General features: G+C 39.3%; 1 protein-coding gene across 3 annotated transcripts in view; it reads left to right on the top strand.

Moving 5' to 3' along the window:
* The window catches only part of TAF1B (TATA-box binding protein associated factor, RNA polymerase I subunit B), a 72,513-nt gene that overhangs the window by 47,113 nt on the left and 10,046 nt on the right, over positions 1-15,354 (top strand). Inside the window, exons 12-15 of one of the 3 annotated variants that reach the window (XM_027113837.1) lie at positions 1,820-1,910; positions 5,896-5,966; positions 6,518-6,740; positions 11,570-11,928. In XM_027113837.1, coding sequence (XP_026969638.1) covers positions 1,820-1,910; positions 5,896-5,966; positions 6,518-6,740; positions 11,570-11,774 — 590 coding nt within the window. In that variant the 3' untranslated portion in view covers positions 11,775-11,928. Of the gene's footprint in view, positions 1-1,819; positions 1,911-5,895; positions 5,967-6,517; positions 6,741-11,569; positions 11,929-15,354 lie in introns of those variants that run through there. The other 2 variants (XM_027113839.1, XM_027113838.1) reach the window with 2 other exon arrangements.

Below are 15,354 nucleotides of genomic sequence, written 5' to 3'. Positions count from 1 at the left end.
TTTTTTTTAATGTATCTTTAATATTTAGCAGAGTGACTGGCCTAATATCCACTTAATAAAGTGTGGTAAATGCATGAATTCTTACATTCAATTCCAGTTTCTTAATGTCCTCACTAGGATTTATGTTCATTGTTTAATTTTTAATTTCAGCTTTTTTGAGGTATAATTGACATATAAAATTGTAAGATATTTAAAGTGTACATTGTAGCAATTTGATGTGTTTGCATTGTGAAAGGATTCCCATGAAGTCAATTAACACATCCATCACCTCTCATATTTACCTTTTTGTATGTGTGAGAATATTTACGTTCTCTCTTATTGCATTTCAGGTGTACAATACAGTATTACCAACTATAGTCACCATGTTTTACATTAGAACTTATTCATCTCACAGCTGAAAGTTTGTCTCCTTGTACCAATCTCGCCCTCTTTCCCGCACCCCTCAGCCCCTGGCAGCCCCTTTTTTACTCTATTTCTATGAGTCTGACTTTTTTTTTAGGAGTCCACATATATGTTCGTTGGCTCTAGGAGCTTAGGTTTAATGGTGGCATTAGTTTGTGTGTTCTTTCCAGAATGTGCAGCATGCTTCTTTCTGCACATTGCTTCATGTTGGCTCCTACATAGAGTAAAAGGTTGGACAAGATGTTTTCTGACGTTAAAGGGCCTTCATGGACTGTGCAGACATTTAGAGTAAAGGGTGCTTTGACATATTGTCTTCCTGTGACCCTCAAAATAAACCTACAGTGTCAGCAGGGCAGGGATTGTGGTCCCCATTCTCTCTGCTCCCTAGCTGTCCACTGTCCCCCTGCCTTCCCACATTACTGATGAGGAGTTTAAGAAGTTGTGACTCACTTAAGGTCAAAGAACCTTGTGTTCTATTAATTGTTATAGTTTTCCTTCTTCCTTATAGCTCTTCTGGTAGTTGCCTGTCCTCTGTGGCTCTGTTGCTCTGTGGTCTACAAGGCCATAAGTAATGATTATATTGGCCAGTTGAAAGATTTTTAACTAGACATTGAAGGTAGACTGTCTTCATTAGAGAATATATAAGAAATTCAGCCTGTCACTCAGCCATCCTCCTCCTGCCAGCCTTCCTTTCTTCAGACTTCCTCGCTCTCTAAGCCTCTTTCCTGCTTTACCTTGAATTTCATTTTTCTCCTCCCTACTCTTCCCATCTCCCCACATGGATTGAAGAAAAGAGTGAGGAGTGTAGTTTTATGCTTGACTATATATTCAATTCTGTTGTCTATCTCACCCTGACGTCTTGAACACACACTCACTCCACCTGTCCAATGCAATCCACTTTCTTACTTATCTCTAGAGTCTTTGGATTTGGATTAGGATTAGGAAGAACAGAAATAGGATCTGATGAAACTAGAAGTCTGGTGCCATTGCACACATCTAGCCATCGTTTGTCCCTTAATTCATGTATTCCTAGACGGATTGGAGCACCATCCTGTGCCAGGCACTGTGCTGGGATTTGGGTCAGGAGGAAGAGGCCTGATTGTGTAGTCTTCTACATAAACAAAATGTGTCTTCTGTTCTCAGGGGGGTGATAGTCAAATCTAGGAGAAACAGACATTTTTGGTTTTGGTATAATTTAGTTAGGGCCACAGTACAGGTAGGGACTCAGAGAAGGGAGTGACGGCAGATTACTCAGCAGTGGTGTTAGAGCATGGATACAGCAGCACCTCCCTCCGTAGTCTCCAAGGGCTGGTATATAAATGCTGAGTCACATCAGTGAGTGAAGACTCAGAGGAACAGTGTGTGTTATAATAATGTGACATATTTGGTTAATAATCATGGATTTCATTTCTTTCAGATAAGCCATGGTTTGATTTCAGAAAATGGTACCAAGTTATGAAGAAAGCTGTTGATGAAAAAAAACAAAAATGGGAGGAAGCCAGGGCAAAGTATGTTATCTCTTCTAGTTTTAGATTTACCTACTTTATTTTCAAGTCTGTTACTTTACATTTGAAAGCTGAAGTTTCATCAGTTTAGACTCACCAGCATTGTGACATTTTTTCTAGAACTATTGACCCATCTATCCAAATTAACTTTTTTCTTCTTTCTATTACTATTAACTAAACTAATAATGTCCTTTTTTATTAATGTCCTTCTTCTGATCCGGGATCCAATCCAGGGTACCATATTGTACTTAGTCATCAACTGTTTATAATTCGCATGACTCTCTTCTGCATTTCTGATATTCCTCCCTCTTTCCTTTCTCAAAGTGGATCATCTCCCATCTATGCTTCCCAATATTACAAAGATTACAAATGTCAGCCTGTGACATATGTAATTGGAATGTTCCCCCCAAATAAATTTCTCTATAAAAATCAAAACAAAGGAAAGCAGAAAGAAAGTAGTATAGTTAATTCAGTCCGTCTCACTGTTTGACTTTGAGCTCTCATTCTGACGTAGGTCCACTGTGGTAAAGTGGAAAGAGCATAGCGTTAGAGATAGTGCAGGGCTTGAATCCTGATTGTATGACAGCCAGCTGTTTGACTGTGGGCAAAGGACTTAAGTTCTTAGCCTCAGTGCACTAAAACATAGTTAGCTCATAAATTTTCAGAGACACTATCTTACGTAATATAGGGTACATTGCTATAGATCTCTGATTTGAACGGTTTTATATCTATTCTTAGAACTTGGAGTCTCTGTGAGACTTTGAAGAAAAAGTTAACATCTCTCTAGTTTATGTAAATTTACAGTAGTACTCATTTGATCAAGTAATTTTATATCCCTTGAGAAAAGTCAATGTTCCTCAAATTAGTTAAAATGATAATTCATTCAGCTCCAGTTTCCTCATCAATAAAATAGGGCTAGTAATGCCCGCTTTATACTCTAACAACTAAATTTCAGTTTTTGCAGGTAGAATTAGATTATTTTTCCTCTAAATTTAAGAGAGCATTTAAACAGAGAAACAGACTTATAGGGATGAATAAAGTGCTGTGGGAGAGAGGATCCTTGCCAAAAAGGGGAGAAGATGAGCAGTTTCTTCCTGTTCAGGTTGGATAATGATGAGGGAGAAGAGGTGGGAGGTGAACTTCTGAAAGCCGCGGGCCCCCGGGGAACTGGGTGGGCCCTTCCTCTTCCTTGTTGGAGAAGTCATTGGATCTCAGCAGGTATAAGAGTAGCAGCAAGAACGGAAGGTTATCCTGTGTTTTTAGGTTGTCCTGGAGAATCAGCCATTGGACCTTCATTTTGGGGGCCAGCTGGGTTGTCTTGACCGATACTGCGAGGCTAGGTATTCAGGGGCCATGCCACTTGGGCGTCTCAGTAGTGAATAGGCATTCATGAACTCAAACTGGGCAACAGCTTACACTTCAGACATAGCTATTAGAGCCCAAACTCATGTTGCAGTGCTACAATCAGTTGCACATCTAAGACTTCCTGACTTTTAGCTACTTTATGGGAGAATTTAGTGACCAAAAAAAGTACGTCTAGTATCAAAATGGCATTTTCCAGACAGACACCAGGCCCCAGGGAGGAGCTTGTCCAGGGGATCCATTACCAAGATCCTTCATAGAGTATGTGCTTTGGGCTGAGTGAGGTAACTTATGTAAGTCACTACTGACTGATGTGTGGGCACAGAGCCCCACTGCATGCTGATTACCTGTTTTACCCTACCCCACCTCCATTGTTGACGTAAATTTCTAATTTTCCTCTCTGTTCTTCTGGACATCATCTTCCATATTGTCAGGTAGAAGTTACTAAGCATGGGTCCCTATGCATGGGACTATGAAAAACACTAACAAACAGTAGTTGAAAGCCTAAAAACCCCTTTAGAGACTGCTTTGATGACTTCTAGTTTCCATGGAGATGTTGAGAAGAACATGGAGGAAAATTTCAAAGCACTTGCCAAAAATCTTTGCAGCCTTTTAGGTTAGGCAAAAATTTTATTAGATGTGATACCAAAAGCATGATTCATAAAAGAAAAAAAAGATAAATTAGACTTCATCAGAAGAAAGAATTTCTGTTCTTCAAAAGATGCCGTTAAGAGAAGCTACAGGTTGGGAGAAAATATGTGTGAATCACATATCTGATAAAAGATTTGCATCTAGAATATATGAAGAATTCTCATACAGTAAGAAAACAAACAATTCAGGTTTTTAAATGGGCAAAAGATTAACTTCACACAAAAATCTATATATGAATATATGTAGATATATATACTTCATTCACAGTGGCCAAAAACTGGCAACAACCCAGATGCCCTTTAGCTGGTAAACAGATAAACAGTAGCATATCTGTAAAATGAAATACTATTCAGCAGTAAAAAGGAACAAACTTCTGATACATCCAGAAATATGAGTGAATCATAAATACAGTATGCTAATGAAAGACTCAAAAGGTTACATATGGTCTAATTTCATTTTTTGACATTCTGGAAAAGGCTAAACTATAGGGATAGAAAAACAAATCCGTGGTTGTCTGAGATAAGTTCAGCTGTGGGTATGGAGAGGGGTTGACTGACTGTCAAGAGGCATGAGAGATTTTTGGAGTGTGGAACTGTTCTGTAGATTAATCGTGGTGGTTACACAACTGTATGTGTTTATCCAAACTAGTGGAACTGTGCACTGAACAGGGTCAGTTTTACTACATGTAAATTCAACCTTAATTTCTAACAGTGGGGAAACAAGTCACGTGGGGAGACTGGACAAACAAAGCATACAGGGCTTTGTGGCATCCTGGAGAAAATGTTAGGACTTTGTAGTGGACCTCTGTTTTTTTGTAGCTTTTGTAGTTTTGGGAAGAGGTAAACAAAGTAAAGTAAATTTTTAAAGAAGGACTATCTAAACAGCATTATCATTTTAGATCGCCCACTTATCCCATCTCCTGGGCATATGACCCCAAGGAAGTAAGAGTGCCTCCTTGACTATAGCATAATTGCCACCTGTATGGGCGTTTATTATAAATACATAAGAAAATCTATCTAGATTAGGTATTCACAAGGAATTTTTAACAGTGGGTTTATCTAGGGAGTGGGATTAGACTGTTTAGGGAACTTCTTTATTATTAAGAGATTTTTTACCTTGAGTATGTTGTCACTTATTATTTGATAATATAAATAACAAAAAGATATTTGAAAGAATCACAAATGAGAAGCTCTCTGAATATTTTAAATGTGGTATGGTTCATTAAAATTTAGTTCACCCATAATTTTCAGGAAGACCATCACCTATTAACCATGATTACACCTCTACATCAGAAGATGGGCACTTACAGTTCACTTTGTACAGGTTATCAGAATCAGAAGTACCAGTACTTCATCCTCAGCAGAAGGGCATTTGGCCAAAGACAGGGAGGAACAGTTATTTCTTAGGTGGCTCCACTTTATGAGAGCAGACAGCAAGGGAATCTTATGGTAAGGGAAGCTGTTTCTGCATTTTATTTATTTATTTATTTATTTTTTGCGGTACACGGGCCTCTCACTGTTGTGGCCTCTCCCGTTGCGGAGCACAGGCTCCGGATGCGCAGGCTCAGCGGCCATGGCTCACGGGCCCAGCCGCTCCGCGGCATGTGGGATCTTTCTGGACTGGGACACGAACCCGCGTCCCCTGCATCGGCAGGCGGACTCTCAACCACTGCGCCACCAGGGAAGCCCCTGTTTCTGCATTTTGATGTAATTAATCATTTCTTTGGGATCTTATGGCATCTGGGAGCCTTTGGGGAGGAGCATATCTTTCTGTGGCCTTGCTGCCTCCTTCAGTGCTACTTGCCTGCTCCTAGGTCATAAGCTCTATACAGACATGTGTCAGTAGGTCATTCTAAGTCAGAGCTATTACACGGGGTATCACGAATTTCAGACACTGCTTTAGAGAAACTTCTCTGAAATGTGTTGAGGTCCATTTATTCTCCATCCTGCTCCAAATGTTTTTCTACCTTGTACAGGTATCTATGGAAAAGTGAAAAGCCACTCTACCACTCAGCGATTGACAGATCAGTGGTGTATAAAAGAAGGGGTGAGCTGCATTTCCTCTTGTTAATGCCAAGTAACAATACAGTTGTAGAAAAGCTAAGTATCTTAACTTGAAAAGTAAACGCTTATGTACTTTCTTCACTTCTTTAGGAAGTGTTCCGATGTACATCCAAAGAGACATCATCCTCTGCAAGAAATGTCCATAGGAATCTTATCTATTTATTTCAGGAACATTGCATTATTCAAAACAGAACTTAAGTTTCCACCAAAATCTAAAATGCCATATATCTATGACTTTCAGAACTCTTTATCTGGAGAACTGCCTTTAGGTTGTTTTGTTCATTCTTTTTTTTTTTAATTGTGATAAAATGTACGTAACATAAAATTCACCTTTTTAAAGCCTTTTTAAGTAGTTCCTTGACATCCTCATCCACTGTCAGTTTCCCCTAGTGTTATGCTCTTATATCGCCATGGTGCATTTGTCAAAACTAAGAAACTAACATTGGTACATTACTATCAAGTAAACTATAGACTTTATTCGTGACTTAACATTAGTTTTTATTTTATTCCTTTTCTTTTTTCCTTCATTTCCAGAAATGGTCGTGAGTCTACAAAAACAGTTTAGCACACTGGTTGGTTCAACACCAACTGTTGAAAAACAAAGCCCTTCAAGTTTTCAGTTCAGCTGGACCGAAGAGGGCAGTGATAGAACTTGTTTCCATGGGCATAGCCTCCAGGGAGTCCTGAAGCAGAAAGGCCAGTCACTGATGACCAAGAATTCCCTCTATTGGCTGAGTACTCAGAAATTCTGTAAAAGGTATGTGATGCTCTTAGAAATGACAGGATAAAAAACATGATGAAACTTCTAGTTTGGCCTGAAGGAGTTGGCTGTAGTAAGAGCCAGATAGGTTATTTGTTGGAATTAGAAGGTGGTGAACTTAGAATCAAGACACTCAGAATTACACACTGAGTGCTGTTTAAGGGATGGGCGTGTTGACTAACCTCACGGTGATAATCATTTCACAATATACACATGTGTCAAACCATCGTGTCGGACTCCTTAAACTCACATATGTTGTATGTCAGTAATATCTCAATAAAGCTGGAAGAAGTTTTAGATTATAAAGACTTTTCTGATTGTAACCTTATATTTTTATACTAATCTCATTCCCATATTGACATAGGAATTGTCTGTAAGGCACATTCCCATAGTTAAGAGGACGTGCTCGTGAATCCAGCTGTTCATATCCCAGCCCTGCCACTCGCTCGTGTAGGCAGGTTATCTACCATCTCTACAGCTCTGTTGCCCTGATTGTAAACTCAGGGTATGGTACTGACCTTCCTCCCCTTCTCAAAACCTCTAGCAGCTCCCATCTCCTTCTGAGTAAAGTCAGGAGAGCCTGTGGGGCCGCCAGCCCCGCTCCTCTCTGCCCTCCCGCTCCTCCGCGTGCCACACTCACCGCGCAGGTTCACACCGGCCTCCTGGCCGCTCCTGGAGCTTGCCAGCCACACTCCCCGCGCAGGCCGTGGCACGTGTCGTACCTTCAGCCTGGAATGCTCTTCCGCCGTGTGTCTACAGAGGCTCACTTCCTTCAGGTTTTTATTCAAATTTCACTTCCTCGGAGAGGCCTTTCTTAGCCATCCTGTCTAAAATATCAGAGCTCTGCCCTCACACCCACACACACTTCATCACTCTCTAACCCCCCTGCCTATCTTTTTTGCTTATAGCTTTTCTCACTATTGAATGTATTATTATATATATAACGTACTGTTATATATTTATTACATATTATTATATATTTATTTATATTATTATACATACACTAGAATGTCAGGTCCTTGAGTGCAGGGACTCTGTCTTATTTAATGAAAAATCTCAGAGACTAGGACAGTGCGTAGCACATGGTAGGTGCTCACCAAGTATTTGTTGAATGAATGAATGGAAAATAGAAGCTGCCTCATAGGGTTTTCATGAGAATTAAATGAGATGTATGGTGTCTGTCACATAGTAAATACTCGATAAATGATAACTATGATCATTTTTTTAAACAAAACTAATTTTCTGTTGAAGAGTTTAACTTCCTGAGTTGAGTATCAATCAAGATAAATAAAATGTAGAAAATACAGTAGAAGATACTAAAAGGAAGTTATCTGTATTAAAATTTACTGCTCAAAAAAACTTTAGCCGAGTCTAGAATGGTTAAGGAATATAACTGTCTTAACAGCAACCACGGAAGGCCAGAATCCCAACCTTCGGTCAGCTCCGCATCTGGGGTGATACAGGCCTTTGAGCAGTCAGTGCAATGGCTTTTTTATAACTGATTCACTTTGTTATAAAGCAGAAACTAACACACCATTGTAAAGCAATTATACTCCAATAAAGATGTAAAAAAAAAGATTTAAGTTTTCCTCGAGAAGAGGAGAAAAGGCTGTAGCCCTGTCCCGCGAGGACCGGGCCTGTTAGGACGTGGCGTGCTGGTGCTGTTGTGTCTGCAGAGTCAGCCTGGGGAAGTTAGAGGGGAGCCTGTACCCTACACTTTTCACGTCGCACGATCAGTGGACTTTTGGATGTTCCTCATGGGTTTAATACTGTAATAAAAGATAGTTAGTTACAAATAAATAGACCTTGGTATATCGGAGATGAAACAACCAAGATATTTTTCTCTGCAGGAATTACGAGGCTAAACACCAAACCATGTAGACGAACAATTTTATGATCCCATGATTTTATGCACCAAAATCATCCATCGAGTCACTTGCCTATTTAGACCATAGCCTAGAACCACAGAGTAAGCAAACAAGGGTTCAGCTAACCTATCAAAAGGTCACTGAGTCCATGACTAAAGCTTATACACTTTTCTCAGAAAGCTCACTCGAGCCTGCTCACTCTGCCTGGAGGTGTGTTTCTGTCAGGCTGAGTTGTCTGATTTCCAAATTCCTCATCATCAAAAGAAACAGGGTAGGCAGGAGACTGAGAGGTGTCTGCTGATAAGCATCTTGACAGCAAATATAAATGATATTCATTTGACAAACAACAGAGGAACCAGCATCAGAAGCAGAAGCAGACAAAAGAACTCAAATTACAGTGGTCTGAAGTTCATTCATGACACACAATAGCTCCACAGAACTAAATAAACCAGACCATTGTCTCAGCTTTAACACAGAAGGTGTCCCCAAATTGTGTGCATCCTCTCTACCTGTATTTTCTAATATTTCCACAATAAAAGTGGACAGGTTGTCACAATATAATTGTAAAGGCTTTAACAAATATGCTGAATATGCTTTGCTTAATAATAACCAAGTAATGTATAACTGAGTTTTAAAAGATTTCCATCCAAAATGGTCACAATGAAATGTTTTGATGCTTAAGAGAGCAGATCTTCAGCTACATGGAGAATTTTGTTACACAGAAGGACTCATTTTTGCGGGTTCAGAAGAGACAAACATTGTACTATAAAATAATTTTGAGAACACTCAGGCCTTGAGAACTAAGCAGAGAGAGGCCGCAAGAGCACTTCAGATACTCGAAGGTGTTTATCCTTCTTCTCTGAGGCAGAGCCAACAATCTTGATGAATTTAAATGATTATATATTATATTTGGTTTTATCACTTAAAACTTTAGGAAAATTTAAACTTTCTGAGTTTATGAGAAGGAATGTAATCCTTAAAAGATATTGTTGATTCAACTTAGAAATAAAAAGTCTTACTGTAGCAGATACTTCGTACACCTTTTCTTAGCTTTCTGTTGTAAAAATAGAGTTTTCCTTATGGTCCCTAGGCAAGAGAACAATATTTTTACCCTTTTTGTTGGTAATATTTTGTCTGAAAGAATCTCTTAATATAGCTAAAATTAAAAGTTAGAAAAGAAGAAAAGCAAGAGGGCACCATCAATGACTTACATTTGATTTTTCCATTAAACCAGTCAATGCACAAACAGCTGAGGCTTTTCAATTTCCTACTAGTGAACATAGTAGGGTATTAGCTTGTTTGTGTATTATTAAAATAGGCTTAAGATTTTAGGTGAAAATTTAAAAATCAATTTTAAAGGAATGTAGGGAAAGTGAACAATTTTGAGCCCTTACTGTGTGCCAACCATTGGTTAAGTGCTTCATATATATTCTCATGCAATCCTCTTTTCCATCCTATGAGGTGGTACTGTTATTTTTTCCTGTTTTACAGATGAAAGAACCAAGAGTAGTTACCCATAGTCACAACTGATGGGTGGCAAACTTTGTGGTGCAAATAGAAACATTCCTTCAGGAATTTAGGGCCATATATGTTATATAAATCATAATATCTATACATTTATATCCTCTGTGTACTGTTCACTTGTTTTTTAAAACTTTTTATTATGGAAAATTTCAATTGCACTCAAAAGCAGCACGATATCATGAACGCCCCTGTACCCGTAGCCACCCCACTTCAGCAGTTGTCTACATGGCTAGACTTGCTTCCCCCATGCCCCAACTCCCTCACCCCTCTGCTCCTAGATTATGTGGAAGAAAATCCCATACATTGTAATTTTCTTAAATAAAACCATGGTACCATTAATCAGACATAAAAAAAAACTAATAGTAATTCCTTAATCTTGTCAAACAAGCAGCCAATGTCTAGATTTTCCTGATTGTCACGTAATTTTTTATTTTTTTTATTTTTTTTTTGCGGTACGCGGGCCTCTCACTGTTGTGGCCTCTCCCGTTGCAGAACACAGGCTCCGGACGCGCAGGCTCAGCGACCATGGCTCACGGGCCCAGCCGCTCCGCGGCACGTGGGATCTTCCCAGACCGGGGCACGAACCCGTGTCCCCTGCATCGGCAGGCGGACTCTCAACCACTGCGCCACCAGGGAAGCCCACGTAATTTTTTAAATAACGCAGAATCCAAGTAAAGTCCATACATTGCAGGTGGTAGAGATATCCCTTAAGTGCTTTAATTCATAAATTCCCCCTTTATCTCTTTTTTTTCCCCCTTGCAGTTTACTTATTGAGTAATCCAGGTCATGTGTCCTGTACAATTTCCCATAGTCTAGATTTTACTAATTACAGCCCATGATACCACTTAAGGTGTTCTCCTGTCGCCCTGCTTATACCTTGATATAGTTAGAGATTGATAGAGTTAGCAGTTTTAATTAGTGTTTTAGAGATTTTATGGTAGTGAGAGATTTGATCAGATTCAGGTTCTACTACTTTAAAATAAGCAAAATTGCTTTGTAAACTCTTCTTTCTATAATGCATACAGAATTGCAACATACATTATTAAGTCTGGCGTCTTGTTTTGGATGGGAGTTGGGATTATTTTTTTTTCTTTCGTTTGTTTTAAAATATGTCCAGAATCTCTCTCTGTCTGCTTTTGTTTGTCTTGACCATGGTAAGAAGAGGGGGGCCCACCTGGAGTGGAAGAAGTCATGAGACCTGGCTCTGTACCACCTGTGTCCCATGGCATGGTGGCCAGGGACAGTGCTGAAATCTTTTTCCTTTATAAAATTTAGGATTCCTTCCAGATTGTTCTCTTTTCTTCCAGCTCAGAGTACTATTTTAAGCCTAACCATATATATTTTTTAAGTTATTTGGGGGATGTTCAAGGGATGGATGCATACGTTTCTAAAAGACCTTTAAATGTAGTGTCTTCTTTTTTCTTCCCCTTCTAGCTATTGTAAGCATGTGACAACCTACGAAGAATCAAATTTCTCTCTGAGTTATCAGTTTATACTAAATCTCTTCTCCTTCTTGCTAAGAATAAAGACCTCCCTTCTCCATGAAGAAGTGAGCTTAATAGAAAAGAGACTTTTTAAAGCAAAATACAGTACAACAAACAAGAAATCTTCAAGATCCAGGAAAGCAAGAAAATGTTGAGAAAAATGAAATGGAAACTTTCTGGGGAAAATATTTTAATAGTGACAGTAATGTCAAATTGTAATATGATATTACAGAGAATGGTGAAAAATAGAATTTTGTTGCAAGCATACATACAAATATATGTATCAAACCACTTATTAAAATGTATATTAGAAAACAGGTGGGCTTCCCTGGTGGCACAGTGGTTGAGAGTCCGCCTGCCGATGCAGGGGACACGGGTTCATGTCCCGGTCCAGGAAGATCCCACATGCCGCGGAGCGGCTGGGCCCGTGAGCCATGGCCGCTGAGCCTATGCATCCGGAGCCTGTGCTCCGCAACGGGGGAGGCCACAACAGTGAGAGGCCCACATACTGGAAAAAAAAAAAAAGAGAACAGGTGAAATTTGTTTGGATTTATTTTTTAAATTATGAATGTTCTCATTGTTAAAATAATAATGTTGTATAAATGGTATCCAGGAGTTTGTATTCATTGTATTTTAAAGCTAAATTTTCTTTTTAAACTAGATCACTTCCTTAACTCTTTATATCCCAGAATAAATCTCAGATGGATCAAAGATCTAAACATTATAATCCTTTATATATACATATATAAAGTATTAGAAGAAAACAAGTGTGAATGCTATGATGATCTTGGATTGGGGAAGGACTTTCTAAGATGTCTCAAAACCAGAAACCAAAAGGAAAAGATTGATACTGTGACTACAAAGGCAAAGGCAAATGACAAACTGGGAAAATATATTTGTAGTATATGATGGACAAAGGAATAACTCCTTCAATGTATCAATGCCACTTGCAAAGCAATAGGAAAAAGATAAGCCGAACAAGGGATACGAAAAGATAGCTTTCTGAAAACAACAACAACAACAACAACAAGGCTTCCCTGGTGGCGCAGTGGTTGAGAGTCCGCCTGCCGATGCAGGGTATACAGGTTCGTGCCCGGGTCTGGGAGGATCCCGCGTGCCGCAGAGCAGCTGGGCCCGTGAGCCATGGCCGCTGAACCTGTGCGTCCGGAGCCTGTGCTCCGCAACGGGAGAGGCCACAGCAGTGAGAGGCCCGTGTACCGCCAAAAAAAACCCAACAACAACAACAAAGGCCAAGCTAAAAAACATGATAGGATACTCAACCTCACTCATATTAAATACAAATTATGGAGATATTATTTCCCACATATTAGATTGGCAAAGATTATAAAGGTTTATAATACCTGGTGAGGATATTGGAAAATGAGGCATTCTGATTCATAGTTCATTGATTGATGCAATAAACACTGAGCAACTTCTCTATGTTCCAGGCACATGCCAGACCCTGGAGGTACAGGACTGAACAGGGCCTTTAAAGATCATTTATTCTAATTGGGCAGGGACAAATAGTCTACAAATAAATAATATTTGGGGTAATGAAGTGCAATGAAGAAAAAGTAAAGGGTAAGTGGTCAGGTAGGCCATTTTGTAAAAAGTAATTGAAGGAGGACCCTCTGGGGAGGTGACATTTGAGCCGAGACCAACCTGTATGAGGTACAATCAAGGGAGCAAGCCCTGTAGCCATCCAGAGGAAGATCATTCCAGGCAGAGGAAACACGCAAAGGCTCTGAGGCAGGAGTACGCTTGATGGATTCAGGGAATAGCAAATCGTTTGGGTCAGCTGGAGTTTGGGGGTTGAAGGGGAGGGAGATAACAGATGGCTTGGAAGAGGTTGCCTTCAAGGCCATGATAAGGGCTTTGGCTTTTGTCCCAAGTGTGTCACAGGAAGCCATTGGACATTTTTGAGCAAAAGAAAGATGTGATCCAACCTATGTCAAAAGGATCAGCTGCAGTTCTTAAATGTAGGAATCATCAGCATATAAGTAATATTTTAAAACGGTGAGACTAGATGGGATCTCCTAGGGAGTTAGTATAGAGAGAAAAGGTTTTCATAGATGCTCTTTATGAAGTTGAGCAAGTTCCCATCTACCTTAGTTTGCTGAGAGGTTTTGGTCAGGAATTGATGTTGATTTTTTTTTTCAAATGCTTTTCCTGCATCTATGAGATGCAGGTTTTTCTTTTTTAGCCAGTTAATATGGTAGTTTACACTGAGTTACAAATGTTAAACCAACCTTAGATTCCTAGGATAAACCCCACTTAGTCATGATCTATTATCCTTTTAAAGTACTGTTGAATTTAATTTGCTGAAATTTTGTTAAGAAATTTTGCATCCATGTTCATAAGGAATGTTGTTCTGTAGCTTTCTTTTCTTGTGATTTCTTTATCCAGTTTTGGTATCAGAGTAATGCTATAATCACAGAGTTGAGTTATGAGTTATGAAGCATCCCCTTCTCTTCTTGTTTGTTTTCCAGAAGCATTTGTGTTGGGTTCTTCCTCTTATATAGGAGGTGCTCAATGCATGCTATTACTGTTGCAGTAATCCCCCTCTTCCCTTTCAGGCAGTAGGTGGATAAGCTTTTCCTGTGGTTGAATAGTTTTTAGATGTGAGCACACTCACTCAGAGAAGTAACACTTCTTTATTAGGCTTGAATGTAACTCATAAGGTTGAAATGCATGCAAAACCTTATTTTTTTTCAGTTTGTGGGTGCTGAAAACTTTTTATACCTTTGAGCAATCTGTCTCAATATTTTTAAGTGTATGGAACTTGTTAGCAGATAGTGAAGTGAAGCCCATCTGGGTCTGGATTGGGAAAGTTTTCTTTGTGGGAAGGTTTTCAACTATAAATTCAGTTTGTTTAATATCTGTAGGGTTATTCAGGTTATCTGTCTCTTTTTGAGAAAGCTTTGCTCTTCAAAGGACACTTATGAAAATGAAAATTTAAACCACTGGCTGGGGGAAAATATTTGCAAAAAAAGTTTGCAAAAACAAGCCCTGACAAAGGGCTCGTATCTGTATAGATAATTCTTACAATTCAATAATAAGAAAGCAAACAACCCAATTAAAAATGGGCAGAAGATTTGAGCCGACACTTCAGCAAAGAAAATACACAGACAATGAATAAGCCCTTGAAAGGTGCTCAACATCATTAGTTATTAGGAAAAAGTAAGTTAAAACCAGAAGGAGATACCACTACACACCCAGTGGAATGGCTTAAATTTTAGAAGACTGCCCATAGTAAGTGTTGACAAGGATTGGGAGCAACTGGTGCTCCCATCTGCTGACGGGAATGTAAAATGGTACAACCATTTTAGAAAACAGGTTGGTAGTTTCTGAAAAGTGAAAAATATATCTACTATATGATCCAGCCATTCCACTACTAGGTGTCTACCCAGGAAAAATAAAAGCATTTTCCACACAAAGACTTGTACACAGATATTCTTAGCAACTTTATCTGAGATCACAAAAAAAGGTAAACAATCCAAATGGCCATCGACAGGCGAATGGATGCGGTGTACATCCATACAAGGGAATGCTTAGCTATAAAAAGAGACGAACTGTTGAAACAAGCGACAACACTCTGCTCAGGGGTGGGACTGGGGGCAGTATATGAGAAGCATGTCTTTCTATAACTTAAAACATTGCTTTCCAAAGATCTGAACTGGAAAATTATTTGAATATGAATTTTATGGAATCAGCACCATGATTTGAAGTGCTGTG

The sequence above is a fragment of the Aethalodelphis obliquidens genome, unplaced genomic scaffold (assembly GCF_003676395.1).
Source record: "Aethalodelphis obliquidens isolate GAN/ISIS:26980383/991018 unplaced genomic scaffold, ASM367639v1 scaffold12, whole genome shotgun sequence".
Taxonomy (NCBI): Eukaryota; Metazoa; Chordata; class Mammalia; order Artiodactyla; family Delphinidae; genus Aethalodelphis; species Aethalodelphis obliquidens.
Note: the sequence above shows the minus strand (reverse complement) of the source record. Positions and strands in the feature narration are given on the sequence as shown.